This window comes from Coenobita brevimanus, chromosome 1 (genome assembly GCF_032717465.1).
Source record: "Coenobita brevimanus isolate Jiangsu-jjx chromosome 1, ASM3271746v2, whole genome shotgun sequence".
Taxonomy (NCBI): Eukaryota; Metazoa; Arthropoda; class Malacostraca; order Decapoda; family Coenobitidae; genus Coenobita; species Coenobita brevimanus.
The window spans coordinates 59055267-59067462 of record NC_136954.1 but is presented as its reverse complement, the minus strand read 5'-3'; the positions used below and the strand labels follow the sequence as shown (position 1 = coordinate 59067462).

At 42.0% G+C, this 12196-nt stretch overlaps 1 protein-coding gene across 1 annotated transcript in view; it reads left to right on the top strand.

Moving 5' to 3' along the window:
- Positions 1 to 2774: 2774 nt before the first annotated feature.
- The window catches only part of LOC145397970 (uncharacterized), a 49963-nt gene continuing 40541 nt past the window's right edge, over positions 2775 to 12196 (top strand). The window contains exon 1 of the mRNA XM_080271174.1: positions 2775 to 2884. Within this exon, the coding sequence (XP_080127300.1) occupies positions 2776 to 2884 (109 nt within the window). The 5' untranslated portion in view covers position 2775. The remainder of the gene's footprint in view (positions 2885 to 12196) is intronic.

The following is a 12196-nucleotide window of genomic DNA, read 5'->3' as shown; positions in this document are numbered from 1 at the left end:
TTAAAAACTAAAACGATCCTTCTAGTGAGAAGAGATGGCACAATTGGAAAGGTAATGGCTTCCTTGGGGTGTTGATGCTTGGGCAACTACTGTACTGTATAGTCTTTTTACGATAACTTAAACCAGATTTTTGTCCTTTTATTGCTTAATTTGCACACCTCACTGGCAGAAATAAAAATAAAAATAAATAAATTGCATTATCTACATAGCACTTCTTCATGACCAGCATTGTACTCTAATGTTAATCTTTTGTCACAACATTCTAGGGCAAGCTAGAATTAAGAAAAAAAAAAATAGTCTTAGAAAATTAATAACCTATGGGAATGGCTGAGGAAAGACATAGGTACTTGGTCATGATCTCTGTTTAGGTGTTTGGTGGTTTCAGTGAAAGTTAAGCCTTCATAGCATGTATGGCAGTTGTCTTGTAGGCTGGCTGGTCTTCGTAATTTTCTTTTTGGACTCGAAAGGAACTGGCATAGTTCTCTGTCTCCTCCATGACTTTCTCATCTTCCATGGTAGAGGCATCATGGTCCGAAAATCTTATAGCGATGACCCAAGTCCGGTACCGTATTGTCCTTCCTTGTTCTGGGGCAGGTGGGGAGGGTGAAGTTGAAATACGCTGAGGTACCCTGGTTGGTGTGGGAGATGACGTACGATCAAATGTATGAACGTGTTTCTCTTAATTGGGCTTGCAGACCTACCACCCATCACCAGTGACAAGCAAAGTATACCCAGATCACCACTAGGGCGTCCTTACTCCCATAGGAGGCAATGCTTTGGAGAGCTCTTGTAGTCCTTCTCCTGCAGTTTGATAACTGCTAAGAGCAAGAGGCCACAGAACATGCTACATTCTGAGTCCTAGAGCTGTGTATTACAAACCTGTGCTTGATGTGATGGTCATGTGATCTTGCAAATTTCTTTGTTGGCCCTGAACTGCTGAAACTATAGGTTGCACTGGTTCCCTCAGGACCATTAACATGGGTCATAACCTGGACAGGAGACTCTTAGCATGCTGGGGTCTTGGAGCTCCTTGCAACTCATCAGTGAAAGCCCTGGCAGAGAAAGACGAAGTCCCTTCCTTCATAGACTGAATTTTCTTCTGCCATCTGGGTAGGGCAATAAGAAAGGGTTTTGGAAGACATTACTCCAGGACAGCACCCGAACACTTATAAACTGGATATTAAAGTTCCATTACCATGTCCAAATGTTTACCCCAGTCTCTTAGTGAGTTCAGGCTGGACATTCTGGCAATATGGGATTGCATGAGACTTATGGGAAGATGTTGCTCTTGGTGTGCTACTGCTTCAGGTATGCAGCAATGTGAATTAAGTATAGTAAGTGGTATGCTGAGGGAGCAGCCTGCTAGGTCATATGCAGCAGCAACCTTGCTAGACAAGGTTGGTGCTGCAAGCCGATGCAAGAACATGACTATGGTATGCAACTACTGTACTTGAGTATGCGGAGTTAAAAATAAAGAATGAAAGGGATGGTGGAATAACAAAAAATTCTGCATAAAACAATAGTAGTCATCCACATCCAGTAGGGGAGGAAAAGAAAAAGGAGAGGTGATCCCAGTTGGCTAGGAGCTCCATTCCCATCAGTTGGCCCCACAGGAGTAAGAAGTGGTAGATGACCTGCACTATTTAAGTAGGAATTCATGGGGGAGAGCAAAGGCATGGAGGAGGGCTAGAGGAGGAGAGGGAAGGGTGGTGAGGACAAACAGCACTCCTAGATGACTACCAACTTCATTCATGCAATCTCCATCACAAATAATCCACAAGGGAGAAAAAAAGGAAAAAGTTAAATCCACAAGGAATTCTTAACACGAGAAACTTTGGATAAACATGTAGAGAGCATTAAGACAATACATGGAATGATTGAATATTCGCTCCATTGAATTAAGGTGCGTGTTTCTACATTGCAAATCTGCTGTTGATGAAAGGATGAGCATGGAATAAGTTGCTGTTGTAGGCATTATGTAGTCTCGACTCCAGCATCATTTGCCAGGGCACATCTCCAGAATTTTTTAGGAACTTAGGAACTGTTTCTACAATACTGTACTATAAGGTTGAGCATCTTGTTTCCATGCCTCTCTACTTGGATGTATTAATGTGGCCCCCTTGCTGGTCATACTATGCCTGGAGTGGCAGCATTTCATTAGTTGTTGAAATGACTGACTAGGAAACGTAAGAGACATGACAGGTTGTGGTTTTAGGAGAAAAAAAAAAAAATGCAAGGTTAATAAAACTAGTAATTAGCTTGGCAAGTGCTTAGTTTAGAGGTATGTGAATGCAGTATGTTGACTAATGTGCTGTGCATTTCTGTTGCTAACACTGAATTTATACTAAATGCACGCAAAATTCTGAACCGTGAAAATACTTGCATAGTGAAAATTCACATTTTATTTGCCTCAATGCAGATCCGTCTGATATGACAGTCATTTTGTGATTAATTTTAAAACGCTAAATATTACCAAAGAACGTTAAAAAAAAACAGCAAACGTCTTTGGTTAAGCCAGCCAATGTGAGTACGATAATCTTGTCCTGGACTGATCTTCATAGTTGTTGGGGGGGGGGGGGGGTTGGCGCCATTTGCTCCTGACGTGCTTTTCATAAATTGTCGTCATCTGTGTTGACATTTTCCGATGAAATCCTGCGAATCCTATAATGGCATTTCCTAGATGCTACACTGGAGAATAAGGAGGCCGGCCGCGTGTTTGTGGCCGGGCAGGGGATCCCAGCATGCCAGGAGCTGAGTAAATAGGCACCAGAAGCCATGAGCTCCTTCTCAGGCAAAATAAAGGAGTTCCCGCAGATCTCTGTGGACAGATTCGATGGACGCAATTTGGCCAGCACTGCCTACTTCCTCAGCCATGCTCACTCAGGTCAGGGTTATACAGGGGTCAGGTCAGTTTTGGAATAGTACAGGGTCATTACAAGTTGCAGGGATGGAGTGAGAGCCTTCATTTGGCTGCAGCTGTCAGCTGTGATTGCCGTTGTGGTTACCTTTAGATTATGGTTCATGGTAGATAGAGTTAACACGCAGTTAAATTGACTTGTTGCAGTTATATAGATAAGTTAAAGATATCTTGGCATTGCTTATATTCTGTTGATTATACCGTACTTAATTTTGACAACTACCTTTTAGATACCTGCTGGTTACAAGATTGCTAATTGTTATACTCTGCTTTGAGGCACAAGAAAGGTTGGCCAGTTGTTCTCCTCGGCCTTGAAGCACAGCACATGCTGCATGGTACAAACCATTGTGTTATCTTTGGCAAGAGGTGTTTTTTACCCTCCTATAAAATGGGTGGGTAGGATCTAGGAACAGAAAAAGGAAAATACAAAAGCAAAACTAAGATATGTCAGTCACATAATTCACTTGTTCAGCATGAAAGTTTTGAGATCTTATTTATAATGAAGATTTGTTAATAGATAAATATTGGTCTAATATTCTATCTATCTATAGCGAGAAACCATAATCCTGTAAGGGTGGCCATTTGACTTTGAGTCTGTTTTATGGGGAGTGGCACTAACCCCCTGCCAACCCACTGGTTGACATATAGGGAACACGTATGGATTGATCATATGGTTACCACCCAGCATTGCAAATAGATTCCTGGCTTACAGGAAACCATTAAGCTTGTCACTCAATGAAAGCCACCGGAGAAGTAAAGAGTGACAAGAAAGATGGGAGAGACAGGAAGAGAGGAGGGCAGACAGGAAAAGAATGATAAAGGTGAAGGAAGAAGTAGGCAGCACCACATCAAGTGAGTGGATGATGGTCACCACCACCTACCACCTGGTTTAATGTTAAAGGTAACAAAAAATAGTGGTAACTGTTTACATTATAAATACATTGATGACAAGTATCACTTAAAGGAAAAATTGTGTTGTGTATTGACCAAGTTTCAGTGGTGTTTCTAATGATATGGTAATTATTTCTGGTATGCTTCAGGGAGACGCAGGGCCACCATATTTTGCAGTTTTCTTGATTTTTTTCTTTACCAAAGCCCTTTATGGGATTCTTTGAGTATTCACTGAGTGTGTGTTTTTTAAGTTTCAATGTTTATTACTTCCAAGAGTTGTGTATTGTTTAAAAAGCAGATTTTGTTTACAATCCCTCACAGTGTGGAAGACGGATACCATTTACCTTACAGTGAAGATGGACATGCCGTCATAGAATGCAGTTTTTGGCACAAAATTAAGTCCTTCTCATTGCTGATTTATCCCAACCTAATTTAAATTTTTGGGAGATGGTCGTAAGTCTATTTGAAGATTACCATGTTTCTCTAGATTTTTTTTTTTTTTTTTTTCCTCTCCTCTAATCAGCCCTTTCCTACCCTACTGTACAGTATTTGTAAATACATAACCTTAACTTTTAATTTTGAAAAACTAATGTGCCAGTGTTTTATGAGAAATTATATTAGAAATTAAGGTGAGCTTCCATTTTATAATACTGTACAGTATTGTATTTTCCTTTTTAATCTATTCTATTTTTTTCTATCAATTATCCAATCCTACATTGCCCCATGAGGAGCGTAGGAGCCCGGGACTAGGCAGTTGGTCCCAACATTTAAGATGAGAGTGACCAGCCTCACTCATCCCTGAGTGGCATTACATGAGCAGTAAACCCCAACCATCCCTTGGATATAAACCTTCACCAGCTCAATCCGATTGGAGCGCAATAATTACCCACTAAACCACCAGGTGCCAAAATTTGGTTATATGGTTACCACCCAGCGTAGTTAATGCTTTCCTGGTGTACAGGAAACCATTTGGCTTGTCACTCAGTGCAGAGTCACCTACAGGCTGAAGGAAGAGGATAGAATGAAGGAAGGAAAGACAGAAGAGGGAGTGTAAAGTTACCCGTAGGCAGAAGGACAAGGATAGAATGAAGGAATGTAAGACAGAAGAGAATGGAAGGAAAGAAGGATGGAGGAGAGGAAAGGGCAGACACCCGAGAGCAGCACTACATCGAGTGAGTGGATGGTGAGCGCCCCCACCTACCACTTTTTTTTAATAACATAATTATCAGAGTACTGTATTAGGTTTAAAAGAACCCGTACTGTATTCAGAAGTGTTTGGTTTTGAATTCATTAATTATAAAACCTCATCGGTTTTGCTTGCAGCCAAATTTTTCAGGACCTACCGGTAACCTTACCATGAAAGCAACATTCAGTGGTTCTAGTGTCTACATCATATTAGAGTATTTAAGAACTTTTAACCTATAATCAAATAGCTTTTTTTTTAAACATTCGGTTAGAGGGATTTTATCTCTAACTCCAACATCACAAATTATTGGTTTTATACATAGTAAATAGACAGAGGAGAGAGGTTACAAATTACTAATCAAAAGATTTGCAGTGAAAAAGTTATAGAGATGACTCCTACCTGTTTGATCTGACAAAGGCAGAAAAAGAAAAAAGTACCTGATTATGGGTTAAAACAATATTGACCCATATAAATTTCCACAATTTGGGTGATTTTGATGAATCTGAATCCTCATAACTTTGCAACATGTTGACCGTATATAATTTATCTCTGTCATGGTTCTGACAGGCTGTGGCGACCATCAGCCACTCAGTTGATTATGTGCTGCTTACTTTTCCCTTCTTTTGTTATACTTTTTCTTTGTCAGGTCTCCTCACTTCCTGTGTCCCATCTTTCTCGTCACTTTTCATTACAGTTCTCTTCCCTCCTTTTCTGGTGGCTTTACATTAAGTGACAAGCCAAATTTTTTTTTTTTTTTTTTTTTTTTTTTTTATGCGAGGAAGAAGGAACCAAAGGCCATGAGCCTGCAGTAACAGTTCCCTCCAAGAGAAAAACAAAATACAATATAGAGCCAAATTCAAGATCCGATCATTTTGAGATGCCTGGACACACTGCGTTTGAAAGACTGGAGATCATAGGCAGCAGGAAATACAGACAGAGGGAGACAGTTCCAGAGCTGACCTGTTGCATAAATGAAAGACTGGGAGTAACGGTTAACTCTTGCATTAGAGAGTTGGACAGAAAAAGGATGAGAGTTTGCTGCCAGACGGGTGCTACGCGCCCGTCGTAGAGGTGGAGGAATGCAAGCAGACAGTTCAGAGGAGCAGTGACCATTAAAGTAGCGATAGAAAAGAGATAAAGATGCAACAGTGCGGCGAAGAGACAGAGGTTGAAGGAAGTCAGTAAGAGGAGGAGAGTTAATGAGACGAAAAGCCTTTGACTCCACCCTATTGAGAAGAGCTGTATGTGGGGAGCCACCCCACACATGAGAGTTGTACTCCACACAGGGGCGGATAAAACCCCTGTATAGAGTCAACAATTGCGCAGGGGTAAAGAAAGAGCGGAGTCGGCTTAGCACACCCAATCTCTTGGAAGCAGATTTTACAAGAGATGTAATATGATCTTTCCAAGATAAGTCCCGAGTAAATGAAACCCCAAGCATGTTCAAGGATGATGCAGGATTAAGCTGAATATTATTAAACATTAGTGGGTATACCTGTGGAAGATTTTGTCGGGTTGATAGGTGTAAGAACTGAGTCTTAGATGCATTAAAAACAACCATATTATTTTTACCCCAGTCAGAGATATGAGCCAAGTCAGACATTAGGTGTGCCATAGCCTCATCCCTTGTTTGTTGAAGTAACTGTTGAGATGGGCGTTGCGGGAACCGAATGGAAAGGTGAAGGGTGGAGTCATCAGCGTATGAGTGGATATGGTTAGATGTACAGCTTAGAAGATCATTGATGAATAAAAGGAAGAGAGTTGGTGATAGGACAGAGCCCTGAGGAACACCACTGTTGATAGATCTAGGAGAAGAACGATGGCCGTCTACAACAGCAGCTATAGAACGACCAGAAAGGAAGCTAGCGATGAAGGCACAGATAGAAGGATAGAAACCGTAGGAGGGCAGTTTGGAAATTAAAGATTTATGCCAGACTCGATCGAAAGTCTTTGAGATGTCAAGTGCAATGGCAAAGCTTTCGCCAAAGTCCCGAAAGGAGGATGACCAGGAGTCTGAAAGGTAGGTGAGAAGATCGCCAGTGGAGCGTCCCTGACGGAACCCATACTGACGATCGGAAAGAAGGTTGTGATAGGAAAGATGCCTTAAAATTTTTCTATTAAGAATTGACTCGAAAACTTTTGAAGTACAGGACGTTAAAGCAATTGGACGATAGTTGGAGGGTTGGGAGTGGTCACCCTTCTTTAGGACTGGCTGAATGAGAGCAAACTTCCAGCAAGAAGGAAAGGTACAAGTTGACAGACAAAGACGAAAGAGTTTGCCTAGGCAGGGTGTAAGCACAGAAGCACAGTTCTTGAGAACAACAGGAGGGACCCCATCAGGTCCATATGCCTTGTTAGTACTGAGGCCAGTGATGGCAGAAAATACATCAACTGAAGAAATTTTAATGTCAGCCATGAGGAAGTCAGAGGGGGGAAGTGATGGAGGAACAGCACCGGAATCGTCTAAGGTAGAATTGGAGGAGAAAGTCTGTGCGAAGAGATCTGCTTTATCAGTAGAAGAAATAGCTACAGAACCATCAGAGTAGAAAAGAGGAGGGAAGGATGATGAGGTAAAGTTGTTAGAAAGATTTTTGGCAAGATGCCAGAAGGAGCGGGAAGAATTCGAGTTGGAGAGTTGAGAGCATTTAGTATGGATGAAATTATTTTTAGTAGAGCGAAGAACAGACTTAGCACGATTCCGGGCAGAAACGTAAAGATGATGTGATTCAGGGGTGGGTTGGCTCCGGTACCTTTTGTAGGCCCTCTCCTTGTTGCGGACAGCATTAGAACAAGCGTGATTAAACCAAGGCTTTCTTGCGTTAGTCAAAGGATATGAGAAAGGAATGTATGCTTCCATGCCCGAGAGAATAACCTCCGTAATGCGCAAGGCACACACAGATGGCTCACGGCCATGGAAGCAATAATCATTCCAGGGAAAATCAAAGAAGTACTGCCTGAGGGCCTCCCAGTCTGCGGCTCCAAAATGCCACAGACGACGTTTCCCTGGAGGGTCCACAGGCCGTACCGGAGTGATAGGACAGGTTAAGGTAATAAGGTTGTGATCGGAGGAGCCCAACGGAGAGAAAAGATTAACAGAGTAAGCAGAAGGATTAGTTGTGAGGAAGAGGTCAAGTATGTTGGAGCTCTCTCCAAGGCGGTCAGGGATACGGGTAGGGTGCTGTACAAGCTGCTCTAGGTCATTAAGGATAGAAAAGATGTAGGCTTGTTCACCAGGTGGATCCGTGAAAGGAGAGGAGAGCCAAAGGTGGTGGTGAACATTGAAATCTCCAAGAATGGAGATTTCAGAGAAAGGAGAAATGGATAGAATGTGTTCCATCGTAGAAGTAAGATAGTCGAAGAATTTTTGATAGTCAGTAGAATTAGGGGATAAGTAAACAGCACAGATATATTTAGTCAGAGAATGACAGGAAAGCCGAAGCCAGAGTGTGGAGAATTCAGAAGAATCAAGTTCAGGAACACGAGAGCAAGATAAGTCGTTGCGTATATATACACAACAGCCACCTTTGGCTTTGAAATGAGTATAGAGAAAGTAGGAGGATACAGAAAAGGGTTTGCTGTCAGTTGCCTCAGACAGCTGAGTCTCCGTTAGAAAAAGAAGGTGAGGTTTAGAGGAGGAGAGGTGGTGCTCAACAGAGCGAAAGTTAGAGGAAAGGCCGCGAATGTTGCAGAAATGAAGAAGAAGAGAGTCAGACAGTGGTTCCAGGCACCTTGAGTCGTCATCGGGAGAGGGGCAGATGGTGGGGGCATTTATGGTCCCCCCCCTGGGGACTCCGAGGCTTGATATAACGATGCCATTTTAGGTAAATTTTGAATAGGAAGTGTAGTGTGTACTGTGAATGTAGTTTGGTGAAGATAGTTAGAGAAATTTGTACTGGAGAGCATGCTGGCCTACTCTCTGTGTAACTGAGACACTGAAAAAGTTCAGCAAAGGGGGATGGTCAGGAACTAGTCCTGAGGGCTGATGAAACGGGAGCTCCAGCACTCCCTGTCATCAGCTTTCCATCCACCTCGGGAGTACTGCCCTGCTCGACTGGTGCTACAGTCTACTCCAGTGTCCTGTAAGCCAGGAAAACATGTACAAACCTGGGTGGTAACCTCATAACCAACCCGTATGTGTTCCCTGCATGTCAGCAAGTGTTTTGGCAGAGGGTTGGTGCCCCTCCCTATGAAACAAATGACTCCAACAGCCACCCCTTACAGGATTATGGCATCAAGATATAGGTTGATAGATTCTGACACATCAGTATTTTTTCTGTCATGATTCTGACACATTAGTATTGTGGACCTAACTTAGTTAGTGGCAACATTGTTTAGGCCTCATATGTACAGTACCGTACTGCACAAACATAACATCACACCTTGTGGCCTTAATCGTAGAATGTGTCTGTTCTAACTTGGCATTATTTAGGTGTGCTCGTGTCATCCTTTGATCATACTCTATTTTCACATGAACTATTCTTAAGCTGTCAGACTTAGATGATATGTTGCCCATATGATCAACCATTTTGCCACTCAACATATGCCAAAATTACAGTACAGTGTGAAGTTAAAGTAATTACCTTATAACATTGAATAGTTGTGTTGTTTTACTGTATTATTTTTAGCCACACACATGACCTTTCATCAGCACAAACACTACCAGTGCAGTGACCACTTGTACACACAATGCACAGAAAGTTCACAAGCACTACTGGTACTTTTGGTCAGCAGAAAAAAAAACACTGAAAAAGTTTAGAAACTGCAAACACATAGAGCTTTGAGTCTTTCACTGTAATATGTCCTTCCTAAAGATAAAGGAAAGAGGCAGTTACCATATGATATGTATCATCAGCGATGAAACAGAAAAGGATTAATAATAATGGAATAGTTACAGTTTATCAAAACCCTTAACAAAAATAGGATCTCTTTAGGGTGATAAAAATCACTGGAAGGTAGCCAGAATAAAACAGAAAAATTGTTAAAGTGAAATGGGTAAAAGTATGCACCACCACTCCCCACATAGGAAAAAAAATTCATAGGAGCATAACTTCCAAGTGTCTTGAAGACATCCGTTAACCCTTCTCTGAACATCACCAAATACAGTACTGTATGTACACTTACCAAAAACTTCAAACATCAGTGCTGGATGGGTCCAGAAATGAGCAACACAGGGCTTGCCATCATGGAATAGTTGGTATGCTTGATTGCAAGTACAGCAATTCCTCAGTTATCTGACATAATAGAGCCAAAGGCATGTCAGGATACAGGCAAAATCTGGATATGGAGTAGTATCCTCTACTGTACTCATACCCTGTCTGTACCCAACCTACTACCTATACCCAACCTTTGTGTACAGTACCCCTCCTTATTTTGGCAGTGTTCTCCAGTCTTTCAGCTGTACAGGGACGCCCCAGATTAACGATGCAGTTGGTTAAGTAAAAACCCATTGTTAGGTGGGGTATTGTATCTCGGGGTAGATTTAACATGTAAAGTATAGGGATGCATTTTTGAGCCTTGGGTTTCCCCCCCAACCAAGTCCTAAACTCACCCAAATGGGTCTAAAATCAAGTTTCTAGCCAACCTAAACCCCCAAATAGCTATAAAATAAGCTAACCTAGGTCTAAAAGGAGTTTATAACTCACCAGACCCAAAAATAAAACCTGAAAATCATCAAATATAAGTCTGGAAAAAATCAGACTTAGCAAACTGTACCCCAGAATGACAATGTTTACTCCACCTGTGACTAAAACACATTAATCTAAGTCTAAAAACAGTTCATAAATCAATCTAAACACAAAATTTTAGTCTTAAAAATATCATCAGAATCATTAAAAAAAAAACAATGAAAACCCATTGTCCCAACTGATTTTCCACCACTGCCCCCCCCCCCCAATCCTGACCAATTTTGGAAAAAAAAAAAATTTATGGCTCAAACCTCCGCTTCTGGTGAGAAACATCGAAAATTCATAGAGAAATCGCTCACCTGAGGTTTAAAATACTCTATACAGGTAGCAGTACCCCTAACCTTACTGTGTTTTCTATCAGGGTGGCTCCAAAGAAATTGAGTTCTATGACAAGGTAACTATTCCACACCAGTCATAAACAGTGTTTATTTATTTGATACGAATTTATATGTAGTACGAGAGTATATTGGTTTTCACACAGTAATATAGGCAATATAAGCATTGTTTCACTCACCAAACATATCAACATACCTGACCTTTTTTGGCGACATTACTTGATCATTTCTGACTGTTTCTTCCTCTAATGCTACGTAAACTTTGTCCTCCACATTGTCATCGGTTGGGGAATCATTCTGGCCTTGAATTTTATACCGTGGCACGACATGTCTTTACTGGCCAGGTCACTGGTAACAGGTGAATTGCCATGACAGTGGCATGTGGGGGGGGGGGAGGTCATGCAGTGTAAGGCATTGACCCTGCCTGGCATCTTGTAGAGGAAGGTGTCCCGTGTGTTTTCAGTCAGCTTGTGGGTTGCGGTTTGTGTTACTTTGTATTACTCGCACACGGCCATTGGCGTTCAAGTGACCTGGGTGACCGAGGAACTTTGACCATTTGGTAGGGATCTGGACAGCTATTTTGGCTTAGCATGTGGGTTATGGTCCATTACCTGTGAACGGCTGGTAGCATCTGAGTGAACTGGGTGGCCGGGGAACTCTGACCATTCGGTAGGGATCCAGACAGCCACTTTAGCTGAGCTTGTGGGTTACAGTTTATTACCCATGCGTGAACAGAGAGGCAGGAAAGCTATCTAACCAATTTTTTTAACTTGTCGGTCACCCAGCCACCGATGTCAGGACTTTTATGTTCAGGTACGGACAAATAAATCCGGACACAAATAATAGATCCAAGGCCTAACGTCCGTATAAGGAGCATCCAGATAATCGAGTGAATACTGTACAGTAACCTAATTGTGTTCAATAGTTATCAGCAAAACAGAAAAATATTGTGTTAGCTACAATACAAATGAGAAGCCATTGTTCAGATTTTTTTGTTCATATTAAATTGCCATAGCAGTTCCCAGGCTGCTGCTTCCACCGAGTAATGAAGGGCCTGAACCTGGGAGTAGCATCCTAGGAAGCTGCCCTATCAGTGGGTGCATAATGGTGGGGCAGTTACAGTGCTAAATCGCGCTTGGAGGATGTCCCTGTAGCTGTCCTGGCATGTTGTCCCAAGGCCATT